Here is a 25176-nt window from a genome sequence, read left to right on the forward strand (position 1 = left end):
TGTTCCACTTGAGGATTTTGAGAAGCACAAATTCGAATACAAAGTTTCTATTTCTTATAATTGCAATCTCTATATCCTGACTCAAAATTAACTTGGATACGTATTTGAGTGTCTAATTAGCGAAATTATGAAAAAAATACAATATTATTTGTCCTAGATAAATTTGGTGTGTTGTGTCCATGTCCTAATATTGAGGATCGGTAAGAAAAATCACAATGCATGGTATGCTTTGTTGTCATTTAGTGCGTATAATGGTTATCGAAAATAATAAATTAATTAAATTATTAATTAATTGAAAATATCCCAAGATTGCAAAAGTTTCTGTTTTGGTATAAGCACAAGTCACGGTTCGCGACATTACTCGCGGCTCGAAAGTTGGCCTGGTCGCAGCTCACGACTTTTGTCGTGGCCCGTGACTTTTACGCTGGTTTTTACAATGTTCTTTTTATTCGATTTTGTTAGTTATGCAATAACTATCTACGGTTAATATGGTTATATTAACTGAATAATTGGGATGAATTGATTTAATATCGACATTGATTCGTGAATCGATGTTGCGGTTTATGAAGCGACATATTACTTCATGAATGGCTGTATGCTTTTCTATAAATATAGAAGGCATATGTAAGTTATTTCTTACATGAGATGTACATGGAATATACATGTGATTTCTGAATTTCTTATCTTCTCTAACACTTTACATAGAGAATTTGCAATCCTCGATTGTAAATTTATTTTTGCTATATGATAAGACTTAAAAATAAATGTACTAATTTCTTAGCTTTAAATATAAATTTATTTTTGCTTTTCACCCACAATTTAGAGATCGGGTCAATAAATCAATCAAAATCAACTCGCAAGATTTTTTTTTCAAAATTAGTAATTAATAATTAAATATTCAAATATCTATGAATATATTCAAATATCTACAAATTGTCGTAAAAACAATAACTATATATTGATTTAATTGGTGTAATCACTTTCCGACGTACATAAAAAAAGTATTACTCTAACCTAAAAGAAGTGCTATATACTAAGTCTTAAAAATAAAAATGTTAATTTCTTAGCTTTAAACATAAATTTATTTTTGTTTTTTCACCCACAATTTAGAGATAAGGTCACTGAATTAATCAAAATAAACTCACAAGATTTTTTTTCAAAATTAGTAATTAGTAATTAAATATTATTAAATCAAGAAAATCAATTATGATATCTTAGTTTTGTAAGATATTTTCTTTAAACCAAATATTTGATTGTTTATTGCCAAGATAATGCATGTGATTTTTTTATCTAATTAAATTAATTTGATGACACAAATATTGAAATCATATCATAAATTAGGTCAAAAAACTTGAAATTAATTATTTATTGGCAAATTCTAAGTAAATAAAGTTTGAAAAATAAAACTTATTTATTGGCTAAAGCAAAATGACATGATATTTGATCTTAATCAATATCTCTATTATTAAAGTATCCAAAATTACAAAGTTAATTTACATCTATAATTGTCAAATTAAGTGTTTCTACTGGATAAAAACTCTGACTTTATTATTTAATATCATGTGTTTATATATGCCGATGCTAAAAAAAACTGTGCATTTGCACAGGTTTTTACACTTGTTCTTTATATCTTAGAACATATTTCCGATTTATATTTCCAAGCACCGTAGTAGGGAGGAAATGATGTTTTAGGAAAAAGCATCTCGCCTAGAATTAATAACAAGTTCACATACAAAATCTTCTTGTTACTATGTTCAATATAAAATGTTTCCGATAATAAAGTTCACATTTAGTTTATGTTAAGTAAAGGTTTAAACTTATTAATATTTTATAACCTACTAAATTTATATAATTTTATTTTATATGTTTAATTAATAAAATTAAACTCACATTTACAACATGCTTAAGAGTAGTAACCATCAACAAATTAATACTTGTGCATCTCACTAGGCATCTCTACAACTATCGAATGACATCATCATCTTTTGAAAGCCCAAAATAATACTTCTACTCCAATCATTATAATGACCCATACATTCCACATAGATAATTTATATTATTTAGTTTAATGTGGATTATTTTATTTTGGACAGCAGAAATAAAAAGTTTTCAATATATTACTTCACATGAATATTTTTAACGTAAATATATGACTAAATACATTTATTTATAAAGTTAAAAAAACTTGAAAACATAGCATTTAGAAAACGTAGATTCAAACATTTTACTGTACTAAAAGGGAAATAACAAAAATTAAATAATCAAGCTTTATACATCAATAACTCTTCAACAAAATTGACAACAAGTACGTGGAGTTTGGAAAATAAGAACATATGCGCACCGATGCATTCTTAAGCATCTTAGGTTATGTTTTTAATTTTGGTGTAAAAGTGGGGTTCTTTCAAAGTAAGTGATAAAGAGGATGAAGGGTAGGAGGAAATAGCCTAACAGTATCAATAATGATGATTTAATTGTGGGTCATATGATCAAATTAGAAGAAAAATAATATTAACTGTGATCTAATATTGGCTGGGTTGGGAAAAAGGTTGGTCAAATGGGTCAACATGTGACCTGTTCATAGTCACCCCATTTTTTTAAAAAAAATTTCGCCATGTGTCATTTGGTAATTGGCTGATGGAAAATGGCAGCCTGCAGCCCTGACACGCGTGCTGCACCTGGTTCCACGTGCTGCCTTGTGATTGGCTGCTAAAAAATAGCTGTTTATTGTAATTAACAGCTATTTTCGTATTTAATTATTTTTTTTTTAAAAAAAATTATACCAACAATCATGTTTTTTTAGAGATCTATAAAATGAGACCCATATTGATATTTTTTGACATAATTTTATATTTACATATTCTCTTCTTATTTTCCTACTTTTTTTTGTTAAAAAATACCAAAATAATCATTTCAATAATCCCAAAAAAAAAATATGGATTCAAATAACCCAAATTATGGAAGAAATCCAAGTAAAAAAAAAAGTAGAAAAAAATCTTCTAACAATTAAAGTGCTTAAATTCAGTATCAAAATCCTCCATTTTCTCAAAATACTCCAAATTCTTCTTACTATATTCCTCAAAATATCCCAAATTCATCTTATTATGTTCCTCAAAATACCCAAAATTCTCAAACTATGTTTCTCCACCATCATCAATCTCACAATGTCAACTCTAATATTGATAACTATTCAACTCCGATAAGGGGTGAAAGTTTAGACGAAAATGAGATGGAGTATGATGATGATGATCATGATGAAAATGAAAGAAATGATCAAGATGATCAATATGGTGAAGATGAAGGAAATTTTGTTCATCGTGTTGATGCTAGTCTCTACACCCAACCATCTTTTCAAGATCTACTTTCACAATTTGGTTCACTACCGAGCTTCACTCAATTGGTTCAACCATCTCAATAGCATCCTAATGATGAAGCCCCCATACCTTCAAAGAAAAGCTGGGATTTGATTGAAGATCTTGCTCTCAAATGTTCAATCATGAACACAAGTACAAATCTAATTGTGAGCACCAATCAAAAGATAAGAGTGAGGTGGCAAACGAAGCTTATGAAGCAGCGAGGATGGAACGACCCCATCTGATCCTACGAAGAACCGCCGACATGCTTAAATGTCGTTGGGGTAGAGTTGCTCCAGTATGTTTGAAGTGGTCTGGATGTTATAACGAGGCTCTTAGGAGGAAGAAGAGTGGCACGAGAGACGAAGATGTGCTTAAAGAAGCGCATTTAATCCATCAAAGAAAACACGATAACTTTAACTTGATTGAGCAATGAAAAATTTTAGGAAAGTATAACAAGTGAAAGCAAGTGGTAAAAACTAATCAAGAAAACAATTGGATCAACAACCAACTGGTGGTGTTAGTAGTGAAAGTAGTGGGAAAAGATCAAGGACGGAAGAAGATTTTGAAACACCAACAAGTGAACCTCAAGGAGGATCATCTACTCGCCCCGAGGGTGTGAAGAAGGCTAAGGCTCACATGACCGGAAAAATGGTTGTAGATCAATCAATTCAAGCTTTGAGTGCATTTAGAGAGAGTCTTCGACTTAATTCAGAAATAATGAAGGAGAAGACAGAACCTCAAAAACAAAAAGAAGCCTGAAAACAAAAACAACTTCAAATGGTAGAATATTGAATGAATTGGGATATCTATCAAACATTAAGTAAAAATGAAACTCTTCCGCCATGGGAAGCTGATATGACGGTTCAACTTTGACAATACTTTCAGAATTACAATCGTTAGTAGATGGTTTAATTATGTAATGTCTTAATTATTTTTTAATTATGTATTGTTTTTAATGATGGTTTAATTATGTAATGTTTTAAAATCTTCTCATTTTCATCATCTTTTGGCATGCATTAGTCTTTTCCTTTCCATCACCTTTTGGCATGCATTAGTCTTCTCATTTCCATCACCTTTTGGCATGCATTAGTCTTTTCCTTTCCATCACCTTTTGGCATACATTAGTCTTCTCATTTCCATCACCTTTTGGCATGCATTAGTTTTTTCTTTTTCATCACCTTTTGGCATGCATTAGTCTTCTCATTTTCATCACCATTTGGCATGCATAATATTATATATATGCACATCCACATTCAATTGGATGTATAACTTCAAAATAAGTGTTTATAAGTTCAATTTTTCCTAATCCATTTCAAGTTCTTCATCTTTTGATGCAGAGAATGAAATAATAGATAATATGGTTGATTAGGCCTTTCAATACGCTATTCCTCCTACTGTTTCAACACTATAACCAAGGGTGAGAACCAAAAAGAATGTCGAATTCAAAGAGACGATTCAAAAGGTCATTCCCAACTATTTAATGACTATTTTGCTGAAAATCCTACATATTCTTCTCGATTGTTTCGACGTAGGCTTAGGATGAGGAAACATGTATTTTTACGGATAATGGAAGCTGTCTCCAACAATGATCCATGGTTCACTACCAACATTGATACAACTGGTAAAAAAGGTCTAAGTGCTTTACAAAAGTGTACTGCAGCTCTTCGTATGCTAGCATACAGGGTGGCTGCTGATCAAGTTGATGAGTACCTTCGAATTAGCGAAAGCACTGCACGAAAAGCACTCACTCATTTCACAAAGGGAATAATCAACCAATTTAGGCAACATTATTTGAGAAAACCAACACCATAGGATTTGACGAGATTATTGGCCTTTAGTGAAGGACGAGGATTCCCTGGCATGATTGGTAGTGTTGATTGCATGCATTGGGAGTGGAAGAATTGCCCAGGAGCATGGAAAGGGCAATATCAAGGTCGAGCTGGTGTTGCAACATTAATCTTTGAAGCTGTCGCTGATCATGACTTATGGATATGTCATGCCCTTTTTGGGATGCCAAGTTCATATAATGATCTCAACGTGCTATATCGATCACCTCTTTTAGTTGATTTGTTTGAAGGAAGGGCACCACCTGTCAATTTCATGGTGAATGGAAATCAATACAGCATGTCTTACTATCTCACTGATGGCATTTATCCTAAATGGGCTACTTTTATTCAGTCTATTACTGAACCACAAACACCAAAAGCAAGGTTATTTGCCTAACATCAAGAAGCAGCAAGAAAGGATGTGGAGTGAGCATTTAGGTGTTGCAAGCTCGATTTGCAATAATTAGAAAGCCCTCACTTGCTTGGGATGAAGAACGACTCTCTGATATAATTACTTCTTGTATAATTATGCATAATATGATGGTGAAAGATGAAAGAGATACATATACACATTATGCATAAAATTTTCCATGGTATCGTATGCGTAAGACAGGCTGAGAACATTTTTTTAATAGTTTTTTTGACTAAACCGCCATTTGAGAAAGCCATTTGGTTTGTATTTCAAATCAAATCGCTTTCTCAAATGACAATTTGCTACGGACAATAATTTTTAAAAAAAATTGAGGAAAAGCAAACTGCCTAAGTATACATATTAATTTTGTATTATTATCAAGTCGCTATCTCTTTCAGAAATATTTATTGTACAAGAATAAAAATCTGTATTAAAAAAATGTAAAAAAAGAACTATCCGTCTTGTATGAGACCGTCTCACCATGAGACGGGCCCATATAATATGCCTATTACTTTAATTAATTACTTTAAGATAGTAAGTGATTGTTTTAAGGTTATAAGTAATCACTCTAAAACTATAAAAAGTAATTATTTTAAAATCATAAGTAATCACTTTAATGTTATAAGTGAGCACCTTAAGACAAAAAATGTAAATTGGGCCAGCCCAATAAAGATTGTCTTACTGTGAGACTGTCTCATTTAAGAATCACAAATTCTTGTGAGAGACGGCCTCTATAAGAGACTATCTCTGATTGGGTCGGCCCGTTATATATTTTTTAAAATATTGTAAGTAGGCATTAAAAATGATGTAAGTAAACATTTACGATATTAAAAGTAGGCATTAAAGATACAGTAAGTAAGCATTAAGGAAAATGTAAGTAGGCGTTATAAATACGATAAGTAGACATTAATTTTTAATAAGTTGGACTTGAGATATGTCTCTCAAAAAGATGGTCTGTAAACAGATTTAGCTGTTTAAGAATTAGTGAAAAAGAATGCAAGACAAAAACTATCTCAAACTGCGGTTTGGTCTTAATGTAAACCGTAAAGAAAACTCATCTTATATATATAATACCATAATAAATAAGTTTCCCATAAACACGAAGTAAAAAAAATGTTTTGCAATATTGCGGGCAAAAACTCGAGAATCAAACATATCAAAATCTTGTTTGTGGGAAACACAACACAAACTGAAGAAAACATTTCCAAAAACCCTTGAAGTCTTGTTTGGTTCTTTGTCGAAATCCATGGAAGGTTCTCTGTAGTTTAAGAGTAAAAGCTCTTTCTGAAACCATTAAAAATTCGACTTTTCCCTACGTTTTCTCTCTGAATCCAACCATTCAATTTCTATTTCCCAAACGCGCCCAGTACCGTTGCAAGGGTTTTCGAAAAGTATTTTCTCCAGAGTGAAAAACCCTAAATTTTAAGGAAGCAGTGTAATTTTAGCAGTTTTAGGGTTTTTGACCCTAAAATTTTCCCGCCATGAGTCCAATTCAGAATTTCGAGCAACATTCTAGTCTTCTATTAGACCCGGACCTCCGTAATATCTCTTAATCTCTCTTTTAGTTACTGTTAATCTTGATTTTAGTTCCTTTTTATGAGAATTTTATTTTTTTTTTCGCTTTGCTTTGTTGTTTTATTTTAGCTTTGCTGTAAGCAGTATCAGTTTATATCTTTGATCATGTTTAATTACTGTTAAATCGATGAAATGGAAATGATCAACTGTGCGGGATTAGAAGTTTATTGTTAATTTTGATTTTAGTTGATTTTTATGAGAATTTTTATTTATTTTGCTTTGTTTTTTTATTTGATGATTTAGTAATTTTGCTCTAAGTAGTATTTGTTTATATCTCCATTTATGGTTAATTACTGTTCAAAAATATGCGGTGTAAAAGAAAAAGATTTTTTGTATGGGATTCTGAGTTGGTTTTATGTGATTTTGATTAATTGTTTATATCTCAATTTTTTTATTTTTTATAGTTTGCTTCCAACGACCACTCGAAAAAACGTCTTTGTTAACACTAAAAAAGGGAAGTTTGCGTACACCTCAAGCCTCATATAATTGGGAACCATTTGATGGCATTGGGTAATGGACTTTGTTGCTGCGTGAAAGCTGAGTTCTAAAACTTTTTTTTTTTTTTTTTTTCATAACAGCAATTCAAACAAGATTGCAAATGGCAATGGAGGTAAGGGATAGTTTAGAGATAACACATACAGCCGAATATTTGAATTTTTTGAAGTATTACTTTCGTGCATTCTCGGTGATTCTGCTTCAGATAACGAAGCCTCAGTTCACTGATAATCCAGAACATAAACTTCGTAACATTGTGGTTGAGATTTTAAATCGTTTGCCACATAGCGAAGTGCTTCGGCCTTTTGTTCAGGATTTATTGAAGGTTACAATGCAAGTGCTTACTACTGATAATGAAGAAAATGGATTGATCTGTATTCGGATAATTTTTGACTTGCTTAGGAATTTCCGGCCTACTCTTGAGGCTGAAGTACAGCCGTTTCTAGATTTTGTGTGTAAAATATACCAGAATTTTAGGTTGACCGTGAGTCATTTTTTTGAGAGTGGAGCGGCAATGGCAGTTCCGCAAATCTGCGCATCTGGTGGTTTAGAAGATATTAAGCCAATGGATACATCTGATCAGTTGACTCCTTCTTCTAGCAGTAGTGGGCTTAGTGGTGTTACTACAGGATATCATGGTTCTGGTCAACTGAATCCGAGCACAATGTCATTTAAAATTGTTACAGAGAGTCCGTTGGTGGTCATGTTTTTGTTTCAACTCTATAGCCGGCTTGTTCAGACAAATATTCCTCAGTTGCTGCCACTTATGGTGGCGGCTATCTCTGTTCCTGGTCCCGAGAAAGTGCCTCCCCATTTGAAGACGCAGTTTATTGAATTAAAGGGTGCACAAGTTAAGGTAGGATCTTCTTATCTTAGTTTTTATTTTTTTGTTATTCTATTATGGTGGTAGTAACATTTTGTATATTGTCCCGTGAACTTTTTAAGGGAAATATTTATGCATCTCTTATTATGGGAATAGTTTTGAATAGGCATTAATAACACCACATTTTGCATGATTTTGTGGATAGATGCATATAATAGATGAACTGATGCTACTTTTTGGCTGGCTCCAAAGCGTTGATAGGATCTTTCTGTATCTTTGAACTTTTTATGACTTCTGTCAGTTCTGTGTCCATGCCTTAATTTGATATTAATCATTGATGTTTGACTTGTATTTCTGTAATGGAGACAAAAAATCATGAACTCTTCCCTTAGGGGTGATGAGCGTAGAGGTATTTGAATGTTTGAGGAATTGGCATTTTTGGTGACATTTTTGAATTGCTAGTAGGTGTTCTTGAAAAGGCTCTCTAGATTGTTTTGTATGCATTATCTATGTGAATTAATGATGATTTTGTGGCATGATTGAAAATCTGACTTTTTGGGTTTTTTTTGATAACTTACCTAAAATGTTATCATATATTAGGTAGAAGAAGTAGGGCACTTCCACATTTTGTCGATGAGTAATAAAGAATTCCATGAGTTGTACACCTCTCTAAAAAAAAGAGGATTGAAAAAATCCCTTTGTAGTTGGCACTAACTATAATATTTAATTGTCAAAATCTAGAACAAAGATAAAGAACAATTTTTTCAGCTACAGAATCATTTATGATCTGATATAGGAATTTCAGAGGATGAGAAGTGCACGATTTTAAGTTTTGACCAAATTCGTTATTAATCGACAATGATAAAAGTCTGTCAATTTGTTGAATTATACATTGAGCGATGAAAAAGAACTAGCTCTCAACCTCAATTGTGTATTTATCTATCAATCTTCGTTGAGGTAATGACACCTAAGGATATATATAATAAACTATATATGGGGTCGTCTACATGAATTAAAATAAGTTAATGTGAGAGATTGTTGCAAATTAAGAGTATATGTCCTTCAGTCCTTATTTAATACTAATCTACAAGTAAAAACATCAAGTCGAATGATCATCCACATATATTCTCTCCGTCCATCAATTCCTATATGCTGTTATATTTTTCAAATTTTCCACTTCCAATATACTCTTCAAAGCTAAAAAAATTTGTTTACACATTTAAATTTATTACTTTGTTTTTTAGAAATGTTAATTAGAGATGAAATTGCATTTTCTGTTCCTTTTTTAGATTTTTGGTTGATTCCTGTCATGTTTGCATTTGCTTTAGTATTACAGCCATAAACAAAAGTCGGCTATAATTTAAACGTGTGACCAACCTCTCACATTCAACCCTTTATTTCCTTTCATTATCCTAGATGGGTGAAAGGAAGTCTATGCAAGAAATAACAGTATGTTCATTTATGAGACATGGAAAAAAACCGTGGTCACGGTGTCGCGAAAAACGGCTATAATGGATTAATAACATGAATCACGGCCGATGTGGTGTGATTTTTGAACAAAATCTCTCATAAGGGGAGTTTAGAAATTATAATTGCATTTTTGTTGTTTAACTATTATTATGCAATAATATGCCTATAGCTATTATAGTTGCAATATTTGAGGCTCTTTTAGTGTATAATTGATTAACTTATTAGTTAATTAATTAAATATTTTGTCAACTAAAATTATGAGTTACTATAATTTAAGCGATCGAAATAATTGAAGTTAATGGGTATCAATGAAATTTTAACATGCAGACAAATAACGTTGTTACGGTGAAATATCGCTAAAAGGAGAAATAACGGGCGTTACGCATTACATAATGGTCAACGTGGCATTTTGATCGTGAAATTTCACACATCGTTATATTATGAGAGTTAACGTCGCGACAACTCTCAAACAAGTTACATAACGGGTGTTACGTAATGTAACGAGAGAGTTTTCATTCCATGTTCAGAGATTCATTGAATTCGCTCTAAGGAAAAATTATGGGCTATGTTGGCATGATAATCTTATTGAGCCTCTCATTTGATTGTGTATAACAAGATATTATGCTAGAATCTCTCATTTGTTTATGTGTAACAATATATTATGCTAGATAGTTCTAGCATTACTAAAATGCACATTGTTCCTATTGAGATTGAATTTACCGAAATCATTAAGCTTTGTGTCATCGCTTTCTGGCAACATCCGGGAGATGTTTCTTCCATAGCTCGTTAAATCACATGTTATCTCCTTATATCCTAGGTTGCAATCCCTTTTATTAGGGGGAACACCTTCGGTAATGATAGATGGACCAATTATAGCTATTAGCTTCTCACATTATTTGAGTTAATCTTTTGTTCTATTAGAACCCTTTTTTGTTTTACATCTTGTCTCTGTCACATGTGGGTGCTTTTCTTATAATGTGCATTGATTATTAAAACATTGACTGTGCTGTCTGCTTGCAGAAAGTATCAGCCATATGTTCCCAGAAAATAAAAAAAATAAGGAAAGAATTTAAGCAATTCTGGAAATAAGTATTCCCTTTTGGCAAGAATTCAATGCAAGAAACAATTTATAAGTAGATATTAGTATAAGATTGCTTCTTTCAGTTGCGATTGTGTAGTATATGCTGTTGAGTATTTAGAGAGATGCTCATTTCTTTTCCTACTGCTGCAGACTGTTTCTTTTTTGACGTATCTCTTGAAGAGTTTTGCTGATTATATCAGGCCACACGAGGAGAGCATTTGTAAAAGTATTGTCAACTTGCTTGTTACCTGTTCTGACTCTGTTTCCATTAGGAAGGTGTGTTCTACTTTCCTTTTATAATACATTTCCTTGTTTTTTTATTTGCTTTTCACATTAGTTGTGATTTCATATTGACATAAATGCAGGAATTACTGGTAGCTCTGAAACATGTTCTTGGAACAGATTTTAAGAGGGGTTTGTTTCCTTTGATTGACACATTGCTTGAAGAGAGGTATGTTTTGTTGTCTTACACTATTGATTCATTCTTTTAAATCCTATTTAAGATCGGTGGTAGATGCAAATTTTCGAATTGTTAAATAGGTTTTTTTTGGGGGGGGGGGGGGGGGGGGGGGGGAGCATGTCTGTTCTAAAGTTATCTTACAATGATGCATTGCCATCTCTTTGTACACCTGTTGTGGTTCCTCTGTTTCTAATAATCTCTTCTACTATTACTTTTTGACATAAGTGCTTGCATACTGAAATGTTAAGGACGTACCTTTTGTGCACTGATAATATATTTGGTAATTATGATAAGTTGTGCTATAAATGCTAGTTGGCTTGCATTGCTTTGTGGCCTCATGGCTACAAATATGATCAAAATTTTTAACTTTGTTGAAAATAGGTAGACTAGCTTATTTGAGTAAATCTCAAATGTACTAATATTGATCTTGGAAGTTTTTTGTTTTCTGTGTTTTTTTTTTTTTAATATAAATGAATCTCCTTAGTTATATCATTGTTAATTTTCTAGCACTTTGTAGCATTCTTCTGTATGAGAATTAGTTTTCATCTTTATTTTGTTAAATTCTAACTGTCTGTATTTTGATAGTTTCTTACGGTACGTGACTTCTTTTATTTTTATGAAGATGCAACACTTAGTTTGCTTAACTTAGGTATATTGCTACATTGGATATGTTTAGTTGTTTTGGTCTATTTTGATGATTAGTACGTCTCGTTGGTTTCTGTAGGGTTCTTGTTGGTACTGGACGGGCGTGTTATGAGACGTTGAGGCCATTGGCTTATAGCTTGCTAGCAGAGATTGTTCATCATGTTCGAGCAGATCTCTCCTTGCCGCAGGTCTTTGTATTTGAGATAATGCATTATTCGTCTTTTCTGAATTTGAATAATTGAATTGTAACTTTATTAGGGGCTATTTGGTGGATGGAAGGGAAAGGAAAAATGGGAAGGGAAAGAACTTAGGAAAGTGATAGGAAAGGGTAGCTATCAAAAATCCGCTATTATGCGTACATATTTGGTTTGACAACCATCTAATGTTAGTCTCCGTGCAGTCACCCATTCTTTGGTCTCTCTCACCTATTAATTCTTATCCGTTCCTCACCTCAAATTTAATTTATCTTTTCTTTTGTTTGTGTGATTCGTTGAGAAGATGGCTCGGTTGGAGGTGCTGGTGGGTTCATCAAGGCTGTGTGTGAGCTATGGTGATGGTGATGGTGATGGTGATAGTGTTGGATGTGAGGATGTTGATGATGATGGTGTTGGATGTATGTGGTTTGTTGGTGGGGATTGTGGTGGTTGTGACTAAGTCAATGGTAGTCAAGAATGGTTAAAACTTATGTTTTTAGGGAGGCACTTAAGTCCTAACTTCCCCTTGGAACACGTTGCATAGGTTTTTGTGGGAGTTCTTGAAAAGAGAAAGTGGTAAGAGAATTTAATAAAAAGCCCAAAAAACTACTACTAAAGGAAACGATTGCAAATTTTTCTCTTTCCCAATTCCCCTCAATCATTTGTCCCTATAAGAATAAAAGACTAATTTATGAGTCATGCCCTATAATAGTATTCAAGAGTATTTCAATGGTTTATAAATGAAGAAGCAATGTTATTGTGTTTTAGAAAGAGTTAAATGCATTAGAAAAGTCATGCCCCAAAAGATTGAGATTATGACTCTGACATTGTTGTTGTTTTTGTAAATTCGTTAGCCTGTATTTGCTAATGTTTGCTTACAGTTATTTGCTGTAAGGTTATCCTCACACGTTTAACCACCAAATAGAACAACAACAATGTCAAAGCGTCATTTCCAACATATTGGTTTGCTACATGAACCAGAACAAGTCAATGTGTGAAGTTGTTAGTGTTATGAATGGTATGTGTGACTTGAGTGCACAAGTTAATGTGTGTAATCATGTGTGTGACTCTTGGTTTATGGAATGCAAATGGATGTAATTATGTGGAGAGTATTCATGATGAATTATGGGTGTTAATGAAGATTAATGAAGAAGAAGAAGGGACTTGATTTATGGTGGCTCGATCGAATTCTGACAAAAGGATCAGAAAGGTCGCTCGACCGAGCGAGTCATTTTGGTAGGTCGAGTGGCCAGACAGAATGCTCCAGAATGCTGCTGATTCTCACTCGACCGAACCGCTCGACCGAGCGAGCTCCCTGTTTCGGTCGAGCGGATGTTCTGACATGCATGGAATGCTAGTTTTCGACCTTTCAAGTTCTTGTAGTTATTTCATATTATTCATTACTCAATATTAACTATGTATTCAAGTGAGCTATTGATATTCTAGTATCTAGTAATATATATAGGGCTCTCATACTTACACATCAAACACAAAAAACACAACCTCTAAGCCAAACACATAGCCTTTTGTTTTTATCTCTTACTCAATTGTAATTCTTCATTTAGAAGTGTTGTTTATACTCTTTTGATATAATATAAACAGAAACTACACACCACGGAGGACGTAGCCATCATTGGGTGAATCTCCTTAAATCCTTGTGTCTCTTTTGTTTAGTTTACATTGTCAAACGTTGTTTTGTTCATTGTTGTTTGTATCATTCTTAGCATCGTAACGGTTTTGGCAAAAGTTTTCAGTTAGCAACAAAGATTATTGAAGTATTTTTTTCTGCCATATCTAATACTTGCCACAACCAAGAAATTTGATTCTAATGATTATCATATACTTATTCATTCTCCGCCTCTATTTATTATTGAGCATAGATGGAGTTTCTGCACCGTTGAGGCTTAAAAGATAATGCACAATTGTATTTTTTTCATAGTCCCTCTTAAATATGCAGTCATGCTTCAGGTTTTTGCAGTGACTGCGTTATGTTACCTTTTTCAGCTTTGATTTTTGTTTCTCTTGTTTCCTCTATCTTTAATGAAATGGTTATAAATTCAGATGTCTCATACTCAAACTTGAATTCTAGCATGATATATCTTTAAGAAATCTTGTTTACCGACATATTTATATTGTTTTTGAATGCAGCTATTACGCATCATTTACTTGTTCTCAAGCAACATGCATGATGCTTCGCTAACATTGAGTATCCACACCACTTGTGCTCGTCTTATGCTGAATCTGGTGGGTATGATACCTTTTGTGAGGGGAATTTGAGTAGGCGTTAGTCTTGTTTCATTTTATTCCACCACAAGCTAGCGTCATATTCATTTTCTTGTGCGTATTTTGTTTTGTAGGTTGAACCAATTTATGAGAAGGGGGTTGACCAAACATCAATGGATGAAGCACGAATTTTACTGGTTTGTATTAAAACTTGTGGAACTTTTTCTTTTTTTCTTTTCATGAATCTGATGATAACACTTCAATGGATATCTTAAACCTTTTTTTTCCTTTTCCTTTTTGCTTCCTCCCATGATTGAAATTTTAACTAGCTATTCACACTTTAGTCCTGGTTTTTAAATTTCTATTTTTCTTTTTGTAATTCTTTTACTAATTTTGTGATTTTTGAGTTTATGTCTCGTATTGTATAAGGTGATACCATCCTTTGGAAATTTTATGTTGTCATTTCAGGTTCGGATCTTGGATTCTTTTGTTGGGAAGTTTAGTACCTTCAAGCACACCATTCCCCAGGTTAATAATATTTAATGTTCATAATTGTAGTTTTTATGCATAGTACAATATCTATGGAATTGATACGTAAAATTGTTACTTATTGCATTCAAGAGCTAGAATTTATATGCATCTTCTCTCTTATTTCCTCTATATTTTAATACATGCACCACTTTTTAAAAGCTCTCTTATTTTTACGTTGCGGATGTAGGAAGTTGAACCATAAGAGTTGGTTTGATTGACTGTAGATTAATTTATACTCCTTCGCGCCCCTCATTTTGTACCACTTTACATTTTAATGATTTCCAATGAAACATATTCAGGAAAAACTTGGACTACATTTCTCTCAAACTCTTTTTTCTCCTACCTAGTCAAGCTTTACCTTTTTTATATAATCAAAATTAAAATACTCAATTGGTGGTGCAAAATCATGGGCCATAGTGAGCATGACATTACGAAACATTATGCTCCCTTGTTGGACATAGTATCTAAGGAACATTGTGCTATGGTAAAATAATGTTCCTCTTGTACTCTTTAATTGTGTTTACAACTTTTCCATGCTAAAATTTCTCTTGGACTTTTTTGTAGTCATTACCCTGGAAATTAGATAGTCCATTTAACATTGAGTACTTTCTTTCTTTTTACCTTCTCTGTGGTGTTTTTTTCTGATTATAACGAAGTGCCTGATTTTGTGAAAAGCTTATAGTAGAACACTAAGTATGAAAGAAGGCATACCTCAATACTTCCAGCCGGTTTAATACTTTTATGAGTTTTATAGTACTTGGTTATATATCCGAGCTGTCCTATAATTATCTGAAATCACTAAAGAGGATGGATTTGAGGTTGCAGAGTGTTGATTTTATTACTTTTTTTTTGAAGATTTGATGTGTAAGGTTGGGCCATAGTGAAAACTGAAAACATTAGACTTTGAACTTATTCCATGGCCCAATTGCTTTTTCAGTTACAAAATACAATAAAATTTTTTGTTATGTTGGCAATACTTGATTATGGGATCCAATAACTTTGGCACCTTCTCAAGCTCATACTATACATTTTGCATACTAGTTTCGTCACCTAATGGAATATTGATCAAGCTTCTCTTGAGTTTATGTATCCTAGCTCTTGTCAATTTGTTATGAGGGTCTTTGGGGAAAAGTTTATTGAAAAATTATAGCTTAATTGGCACAAATACAGAGTTGGGTGGTCAAACTATCTAATGCTAGTATTTGGTAAATTGCTGGTTGAAATAACTAATAGTCATGAATTAAGCAGTTGGTCAAATCAGCCACCAACTATCAGCCGTTTGCCAAACACCTCTATATTAAGTGATTAATCATCTTATTGTGGCTTCTTAAATGGGATGTTTTTTTGGTGATGGGCCAGCTGCTTGAGGAGGGTGAGGAAGGAAAAGATCGAGCTTCACTGAGATCAAAACTGGAGCTTCCAGTTCAGGTTGTTTCTGAGTAATTTTTTGTTTTTTTTTTTGATCCCGAAACGAATGCCTTATTGGTTTTCAAGAACTTGTGATTTAATGCCTACTGCGATATATTATTTGAATAATGTATGATTCTATACTGTGTTTTGGATCATTTAGGTTTCGTAGGAATTGGTTTACTATCTGCCTGGCTTAAAAAGTATGGTTCTGTGGGAGGTTAAAACTGAAATGGGGGACTTCTGTTTTGGGGTAAGATGAGAATCTATGTGCAGAAAATATTATGAGCTGCATCGCTCTTATTATTTGTTTGCTCAAGCAGACACACTTTAATATCTATTTCTCGTGATTCACTGGGATTTTGCAAGGGAAACTACTCCATGTTTGAAAATCTGATTTGTATTGGAAAAAGTGAAATCAGAGAACTTGCCTCCTATTTTACTCAGCGGGAGGTTTATGTGTTAGATGTGGGTTTGTGCTCAAGTATCCGCTTGGCAATCTTGTGAAAACTATTCATGATTTTAGTTCAAAATAAAGTGTTCGAGTGTCTAACCCATGTATGAGTGTCGAGGATCGAACACCGATATGTGAGTGTGAGGTATAGTAAAGAGTCTGAGTAACATAGCTCGTTGCCTTGACAAGGATTTTACTGTCAAAATAGACCTTTTTTGCAGATAACAATACATTCTCAGCCCCCTCATGTTGTTATCTTGTCAAAATTTTGTTCAATTTTTTTTTTCTTATTTATCATTCTTTTGATTAGTTTTTAAGCTTTGATTAAGTTTTGGCTAAAATGTCGATAATTCGTTCACTTCTTTTGATCAAGATCTAACATTCAATTTGGTTGCAGGCTGTTCTAAATTTGCAGGTACCAACTGAACATTCCAAGGAAGTCAATGATTGCCGACATTTGGTCAAGACCTTAATAATGGGTAATCTTGTTTTTTGTTGTTGTCATTGAAAGGTCGATTTATGTTCCACTAGTCTAATTAAGAATCGCTCTTGCGTGCAGGCATGAAGACTATATTTTGGACTATAACTCATGTTCATACTCCTCATGCACAGGTTGGCTGACTTACTGAAAATGGTGTGAAGCTGTATAATGTCTCCACCTGTTTCTAATGCCTGTTATTTTCTTTCTGATTTCAAGGTATCTGCTGCCCATGGGGCACATCAACAGATGTTGCCTAATGGTTTGCCTGCTTTCAAAGGATTGAGGGAAGATGAGGTATTAACATGTAGTTATTAGTTGATGTGTTGATTGCTGAGTGAGATTAACTTCTAATAATTCCAGACTTTTCTATTATAGGTCTGGAAAGCGTGCGGTGTTTTAAAAAGTGGTGTGCATTGTTTAGTCATTTTTAAGGATACTGATGATGAGAAGGAGATGCTTGGGCACTTCTCCCACACTCTTGCTATTCTGGAGCCTCGAGATCTTATGGATATGTTCTCACTTTGCCTGCCGGAGCTTTTTGAATGCATGACTTCTAACAACCAGCTAGTTCTCATATGTTCTACTCTGCTCCAAGCAGCCAAGGTTTTTCGTCCATTTTCAGATGTCTTGATCAATTTTCTTGTTACTAGTAAACTTGATGTTCTGAAACAACCAGATTCCCCTGCTGCAAAGTTAGTGTTGCACCTCTTTCATCTATTGTTTGCAGCTGTTGCAAAATTCTCTTCTGATTCAGAACGTATACTCCTGCCTCACGTGCCTGTTATTATTGAGGTGTGCATGAAAAATACCACTGAAGTTGAGAAGCCTATTGGCTATCTACAGCTGCTTCGAACAATGTTTCGTGCACTTGCTGGTGGAAAATTTGAAAACATTTTGCGGGATTTGATGTCTCTGTTGCAACCTTGTCTGAATATGTTACTAGCCATGCTCGAGGGACCAGCTGGAGAGGAAATGAGGGAACTTCTTTTGGAGTTATGCTTAACTTTGCCTGCGCGTTTAAGTTCATTGTTGCCTTTCCTTCCTCGCCTTATGAAGCCACTGGTTTTGTGCTTGAAAGCTAATGATGAACTCGTTAGTTTGGGTTTGAGAACTTTGGAGTTTTGGATCGATAGTTTAAACCCCGACTTTCTTGAACCAAGTATGGCAAATGTCATGTCTGAAGTAATCTTGGCGTTGTGGTCTCATTTGAGACCTGCTCCTCATCCTTGGGGTGGGAAATGTTTACAACTTCTTGGGAAGTTAGGTGGACGCAATAGGCGCTTTCTGAAAGAGCCATTGGCTCTGGAATGCAAGGAAAATCCCGAGCATGGGATTCGTGTGATTCTTACGTTTGAGCCTGGGACCCCATTCTTGGTGCCTTTAGATCGTTGTATAAACCTTGCTATAACAACTGTTATGCAGAAAAACGGACATGTAGAATTGTTCTATAGAAAACAGGCTTTGAAGTTTCTTCAAGTGTGCCTTGCAGCTCAGCTGAACTTGCCAGGAAACATTGCAGATTTGGGATTCACACTGGACAAGCTGTCTAAATTGCTATCATCATCTGGTGATGTGTCTTGGCGAAGGTGTGAGACTTCAGATGTCAAGGTTAGTTTTTGTTTCAGTGCTCACTGCTTGTGAACTTGCCCAAAAGTTGTTTATCTCACTCATTTTTAGTTAATAGATTATGTTTAGCTTATTTTTCCGTTTTTACATGTATTAATCTCCCTCTCCTCTTGTGTTTTTGGAGTCTTTCTTTCAAGTTGTTTCCACATACTCTGTTCTCTGTGTTGCCATGGGTACTATGAGTAATGCTCATTGTAATTTTACATGAATTAATTAATCTCGCTCACTGCTTGTGAACTTGCCCAAAAGTTGTTTATCTCGCTCATTGTTAGTTAATAGATTATGTTTAGCTTATTTTCCCGTTTTTTACATGTATTAATCTCCCTCTCCACTTGTGTTTTTGGAGTCTTTCTTTCAAGTTGTTTCCACATACTCTGTTCTCTGTGTTGCCATGAGTACTATGAGTAATGCTTAGTGTTTTGTAATTTTACATGAATTAATTAATCTCCGGTATTAACATTCATTTTTGCCAAAAATAGTTTTTTATCTGCTGCTTTATTCTTGTACTGGATGGAAAGATAATTAGAAGTGCTGGAAACCTACAATTCTAAACTTCCTTGCTCCTTGTTGAGTAATGCTCAATATATACATCTTTTTTTCATTGACAATATGAACATCTATGTAGGTTATGTTGTATGTTGACACCAGGAGGGTAGTCTTTCTTTCTGGGAGAGGGGGGAGAGGGAGTCTTGCTGTGTGCTGTCTTTTTTTATTACTTGTAGACCATTTGCGTTATATTTTCATTATTGGTTCCTGAAGGCTGTAATAAGTTAATTGTTATGTCAGGCGGAGTTTGGTGTTAAAACAAAGACTCAGCTTATGGCCGAAAAGTTTGTTTTCAAGAGTCTTTTGATGACTGTCATCTCATCCTCTGCCGAACCAGATCTTCTTGATCCAAAGGATGATTTTGTGGTCAATGTCTGTCGTCACTTTGCCCTCATGTTTCATGTTGATGATTCCTCCTCTAATGCTTCTATGACATCCACCAGTGGGGGTCCTGTGATATCATCAAATACTAATATGGTTTCTAGATCAAGAAGTAGTACTGGTACAAATTTGAGAGAGCTGGATCCGTTAATATTTTTAGATGCTTTGGTGGATGTGTTAGCAGATGAAAACAGGCTTCAAGCCAAGGCTGCTCTTACTGCATTGAACATATTTGCTGAGACTCTTTTATTCCTAGCTAGTTTGAAGCACAATGATGTGTTACTGTCAAGGGGAGGTCCTGCAACACCAATGATTGTTTCTAGCCCGTCGATGAATCCTGTTTATTCTCCGCCTCCTAGTGTGCGCGTCCCTATTTTTGAGCAACTTTTGCCTCGTCTATTACACCTGTGCTATGGAGTTATGTGGCAAGCTCAAATGGGAGGTGTCGCTGGACTTGGTGCCCTGGTTGGAAAGGTCACTGTTGAGACTCTCTGCCAGTTTCAAGTTAATATTGTCAGAGGGTTGATATATGTATTGAAAAGGCTTCCTATTTATGCTAATAAGGAGCAGGAAGAAACAAGTCAGGTGTTAATGCAAGTTCTTAGAGTGGTTAACAATGTTGATGAAGCAAACGGTGAATCTCGGAGGCAGAGTTTTCATGGTGTTGTTGAGTATCTTGCATCAGAGCTGTTCAATGCAAATGCTTCAGTAAACGTGAGGAAGACTGTGCAGTCTTGTTTATCCTTGCTTGCTAGTCGGACAGGCAGTGAGGTATCTGAGTTGCTTGAGCCTTTGTATCAGCCTCTACTTCAGCCCCTTATTGTGCGTCCACTTCGTGTAAAAACTGTTGATCAACAGGTATAGCTGTATTTTACTATGTTATTTTATTTTATTTTTTAAATTATTGGAATGGTTTTATGTTACAAATCTTTACTGCATACAGGTGGGAACAGTTACTGCATTGAATTTCTGTTTGGCTTTGAGGCCGCCTCTCCTGAAGTTAACCCAAGAACTGGTTAGTTTTCTACAAGAAGCTTTGCATATTGCAGAGTCTGATGACTCTGTGTGGGTTGTAAAATTTATGAATCCCAAAGTTGCGACATCCTTGAATAAGCTTCGTACAGCTTGCATTGAGCTACTTTGCACTGCAATGGCCTGGGCAGATTTCAAGACAGCAAATCATGCTGAGCTGCGTTCAAAGATCATATCTATGTTCTTCAAGTCTTTGACATGTCGTAATTCAGAAATTGTTGCTGTTGCAAAGGAAGGCCTAAGACAGGTTATTCCTTTTTCTTTCGTATTTCAATCTACATATGAATGATAAATTGTGGTGTCATGTGTGACATGCAAAGACAATCATCTTTTTTAAATAAAGATAATGTGTAAGTTCGTGACCTTTATTTTGGGGCAAAAGTTTTCGAAATGGGATTCAGTGGGATGTTTATGGTTTGTGGTAACTAGGATTTTATGTCCACAATATTGAGGGTATAATAGGAAAAAAATTATATCATTAATATAGCAAGCATGGATACATTTTGAACCCTTACAAGCTATAATAGGAAATTAAATATCCTTATTTTTTTGAAGTATAGAGGTTCTCCTTTGATCCTTTTCCAATTGTGGCGACCTTTGATGAAATTGGTTAGCCTATTTAGGAGAAGTACATATATGCATGTTCTTTGCACATGCTATTGATGGCCTAAACCTAGAGTTGGGGAGAGTCAATATTTGTTGTCATGTAGAAGGGTTGGATTCATGAGGTTTAAATCAGTTGAAGAAAAATTGAGTATATGGATCTTGTTTTGGTACTTGGGGGTCAATATTAGGTGATCAAGAACTTTTGCTGAATGATTTTTTTGAGTATCTAGACCAATTATTCAAACAATGAAGGTAATCAAGATGCCTCATAAGTGTGCATTGCTTAAAGGGAGAGATCGAACGATGGTATTACTATTACATCATCATGATGTCTTATTTTCTTTAAAGTACCCAAATACCAACATTTTCTGAGTTACAATAATCTCTGGCATTTAGGCTGAATTATAGTACTAATATGGGACTAGGTGAGATATGTATACTAAGGTGGATGCACATGCATACCTAGAAAGACAATATTAAACTAGTATTAGTATAGAATTTGGAGTGTCAATCATTGAGGATAAAATGACAGAAAACTGAGTATGTTAGTTTGGACATGTGCAACAACTGGCTTTAGATGCGTCAATAAGGAGTGGTGGAACGTTGTAACTTTGGGAGTTTAAAAGAAGTGGGAGACCAAAGATGACCGTAATGACGAGCGTAAGAGATATGATGAACTTGGACTTGCAAGAGTATATAGTTGATAGAAATGAATGGAGGAAAAGAAATTTAATGGGCAATCATCGGGGTTGAAATCTTTCCAGTACCAATCCCATCTGTTTGTGATCAAGGCTTTGGCATTTTTGTTATTTTAGCTCTTTCTATGAATATGAAAGAATATACTACTTTTTTTGGGAGAAATGATATGATTTAAAAGTGCAAGTAGGAAGTACAAGAAGCATGTGTAATTTGCCTATGTAGATCGTTTTAGATGACTTTGATTTGCATGATAACTATTACAATCAATATGTGTCATTTAATCGTTATGTACAGAGTATTTGCAAAATGCAAACAGTCATCTCCTGTGAGTTTGGTATGTTCCTATGGCGATTAATGTTTGCATTATATAAAGCATGGATTTAATTACAGCATTTAGGTGGTGTATAAAAAAAGGATTAGCGGAATGACTTAACAAAAGTGTCTCAAAAGGAGGAGCTCCTTTAGAGCCATTATTAATATTGATTTTATTTTTGGCTCCTCATTTCAGTTTTTGTTCACTTTTCTTAATGAAATCCATTATTTAGGTTATCCAGCAGCAGAGGATGCCTAAAGAACTTTTGCAGACTAGCCTCAGACCAATTTTAGTTAACTTGGCATATACCAAAAACCTCAGTATGCCTCTGCTGCAAGGTCTTGCTCGCTTGCTTGAACTTCTTTCCACCTGGTTCAATGTAACACTAGGTGGTAAATTATTAGAGCACCTAAAGAAGTGGCTAGAGCCTGAAAAACTTGCACAGAGTCAGAAAGCGTGGAAGGCTGGTGAAGAACCAAAAATTGCAGCAGGTGAAAGGAAGTTTGTTGAATTTTAAATTTCACATGATTTTCTTGTGTTTCTATGTGGTCATATATTACCTTCTTTGTTTGTCGCAGCGATTATCGAGTTGTTTCACCTTCTTCCCAGTGCTGCAGGAAAGTTCCTCGATGAACTTGTATCTTTAACTATTGAATTGGAAGAAGCTCTTCCACCAGGACAATTCTACAGTGAGATTAATAGTCCTTATCGTCTTCCGCTTACAAAATTTTTGAATCGTTACCCAACAGCCGCTGTGGAGTACTTTCTATCTCGGTTAAGTCAGCCAAAATATTTTAGACGGTAAGTGTTAGATGCTACCTTTGCTTACTGAGTACTGATGTCGTTTTAGCTGTTTATCGTGAATAATGAATCATTTCTGGTATTTTCATGTAGGTTCATGTATATAATAAAATCTGATGCTGGACAGCCCCTGAGAGAGGAACTTGCAAAGTCCCCTCAAAAAATCATTGCTAGTGCCTTTGTTGAATTTGTGCCAAAATCAGAAATATCAGCGGTTTCAGGATCCACAACTACTCCTACTGCTCAGTTGGGTGATGAAGTCCTCGCCACTCCTCTCTCTGAAGGCTCTACTGCACCTTCTACTAGCTGTGGGGTTCTGTCAGATTCTTATTTTGAAGGCCTTCAGTTGGTTAAAACTCTGGTCAAATTAATGCCTTCTTGGCTTCAGAGCAATCGTAGTCTGTTTGATGTCCTAGGACTCATTTGGAAGTCGCCTGTCAGAATTGCTCGATTGAATAAGGAACAGGAGTTGAACCTAGTGCAAGTAAGTCTGCCATGTGAACTTATCTGGAATTTTGAAATGCTATTTAAAATTGTTAAATGAAGTCATTTTAATTTCCTTGTTATAATTTTAACTATGGGAGGATGAAAGAAGGATAGGCTTTGGTTGTCTCCAATTAGCGTTTTTTACCAACACTGCTTTCTTGATCTTATTTATTTATGCAATTTAGTTTGGGTGAGGCTACAATTACTACTTATTATGCCTTGCTGAACGTTTTGTTTTTGTTTTTGTTTTTGTTTTTGTTTTTTTGTTTTTGTTTTTTTTTTTTGTTTTTTTTGTTGATTTTGTATGATTTACTTGTTCTTTCAACATTCTAAAAGCCTATCATAGCCTGCTGAATTTTCTAGAGCCTGATTCTGAATCAGGATGCTTGCATTTGTTGCTTATCTGAGCAACTGAATCTCTGGTGTATTTGTGGCAATTAGCAATTTGCAATGGCGGACTTGCTAGTTTCGAAGTCGAATGATGATTCATATAATTTTCTCTCCTCTGGAGTTTTGTATTATTTTGACATGTGATTTTCTTGACTTTGTCTTATTTACTTGAGGGTTTTTCACTTCTGAAGAATTGTTAATATTGTTTTTGGCCTTACTGATTTGCTGTTAATTTCTTTTTCTCAAAGGCTATGATATGCATAGCCTTAATAAGCACAAAATGTATTACCAGGATGACCTCGGGTGCGGGTAGGAGGGGCACCGACCAAAGCCATCTGTCTACTGTTATGTCAAACATTCAAACATGCTGCAAACATTTAGTGCCCTCAATTAAGAAACCAATTATGGGTTTTAATTTTTGATATATTGTCTTTCAATATTCAAGGAAAAATTAAGTTTTCTTAATTATTGTTGATTCTTAGAGCAAAACTCAAATATTGGGAGTGGAGAACAACAAAGTCACATAAAAGTAAATCAATGTAAGAACAAAGAGAAAGAATACAACAAGTTGGGAGGTGGGGAAAATCCCAAGAAAGAACACAATAAAACCCCACTTAAATTATTGGAAGACAATATTATTGATGTATAGAGCAAACTGATCCATTGGGGTAATCCCAGCAAATCAGCAGCGACTAGAGCATATTGAAAAAGATCTTGAGAAAATGAAAGAGCTATTTTCTAAATAAGTGGCGGCTTTGGAAGAAAGAATGTCAAGAAAGCAAGATAATAATGATAAAACCCTTGCCTAGTTGGTAGAAGGGCAAATGAAACTTCTAGATTAGGGATACAAATAACGCACGGTAATG

At 34.5% G+C, this 25176-nt stretch overlaps 3 protein-coding genes across 3 annotated transcripts in view; all 3 read left to right on the forward strand.

Moving 5' to 3' along the window:
- The first annotated feature begins 3483 nt into the window (after window positions 1-3483).
- On the forward strand, window positions 3484-4112 carry LOC130823251 (uncharacterized). The gene is made up of 2 exons (XM_057687878.1): window positions 3484-3779; window positions 3839-4112. The coding sequence occupies exons 1-2, from the start codon at window positions 3484-3486 to the stop codon at window positions 4110-4112; spliced, it is 570 nt and encodes a 189-aa protein (XP_057543861.1).
- Window positions 4113-4145: 33 nt separating this feature from the next.
- Window positions 4146-5576, forward strand: LOC130823253 (uncharacterized). The gene is made up of 3 exons (XM_057687879.1): window positions 4146-4214; window positions 4770-5051; window positions 5166-5576. Exons 1-3 carry the CDS (start codon window positions 4146-4148, stop codon window positions 5574-5576), a joined length of 762 nt encoding a protein of 253 aa, XP_057543862.1.
- A 1114-nt stretch (window positions 5577-6690) lies between these two features.
- Window positions 6691-25176, forward strand: part of LOC130824020 (uncharacterized) — a 33376-nt gene continuing 14890 nt past the window's right edge. Inside the window, exons 1-18 of the mRNA XM_057688883.1 lie at window positions 6691-7130; window positions 7745-8517; window positions 11186-11311; window positions 11401-11486; window positions 12220-12328; window positions 14483-14578; window positions 14692-14754; window positions 15026-15085; window positions 16448-16516; window positions 17347-17428; window positions 17509-17561; window positions 17647-17724; window positions 17806-19038; window positions 19843-20841; window positions 20927-21262; window positions 22866-23124; window positions 23212-23434; window positions 23528-23918. Of these exons, the coding sequence (XP_057544866.1) occupies window positions 7073-7130; window positions 7745-8517; window positions 11186-11311; window positions 11401-11486; window positions 12220-12328; window positions 14483-14578; window positions 14692-14754; window positions 15026-15085; window positions 16448-16516; window positions 17347-17428; window positions 17509-17561; window positions 17647-17724; window positions 17806-19038; window positions 19843-20841; window positions 20927-21262; window positions 22866-23124; window positions 23212-23434; window positions 23528-23918 (5094 nt within the window). The 5' untranslated portion in view covers window positions 6691-7072. The remainder of the gene's footprint in view (window positions 7131-7744; window positions 8518-11185; window positions 11312-11400; window positions 11487-12219; window positions 12329-14482; window positions 14579-14691; window positions 14755-15025; window positions 15086-16447; window positions 16517-17346; window positions 17429-17508; window positions 17562-17646; window positions 17725-17805; window positions 19039-19842; window positions 20842-20926; window positions 21263-22865; window positions 23125-23211; window positions 23435-23527; window positions 23919-25176) is intronic.

This window comes from Amaranthus tricolor, chromosome 9 (assembly GCF_026212465.1).
Source record: "Amaranthus tricolor cultivar Red isolate AtriRed21 chromosome 9, ASM2621246v1, whole genome shotgun sequence".
NCBI classification, from domain to species: Eukaryota; Viridiplantae; Streptophyta; class Magnoliopsida; order Caryophyllales; family Amaranthaceae; genus Amaranthus; species Amaranthus tricolor.

What these genes read in the sequence shown, in the direction of transcription:
- LOC130823251 (XM_057687878.1), top strand. Translation starts at nt 3,484, where the DNA reads ATGTTCAATCATGAACACAAGTACAAATCTAATTGTGAGCACCAATCA. An exon ending in GATAACTTTAACTTGATTGA is followed by an intron (nt 3,780 to 3,838) that starts GCAATGAAAAAT and finishes AAACTAATCAAG; the next exon opens with AAAACAATTGGATCAACAAC.
- LOC130823253 (XM_057687879.1), top strand. Translation starts at nt 4,146, where the DNA reads ATGAATTGGGATATCTATCAAACATTAAGTAAAAATGAAACTCTTCCG. An exon ending in CATGGGAAGCTGATATGACG is followed by an intron (nt 4,215 to 4,769) that starts GTTCAACTTTGA and finishes ACTATAACCAAG; the next exon opens with GGTGAGAACCAAAAAGAATG. An exon ending in ACAGGGTGGCTGCTGATCAA is followed by an intron (nt 5,052 to 5,165) that starts GTTGATGAGTAC and finishes CCAACACCATAG; the next exon opens with GATTTGACGAGATTATTGGC.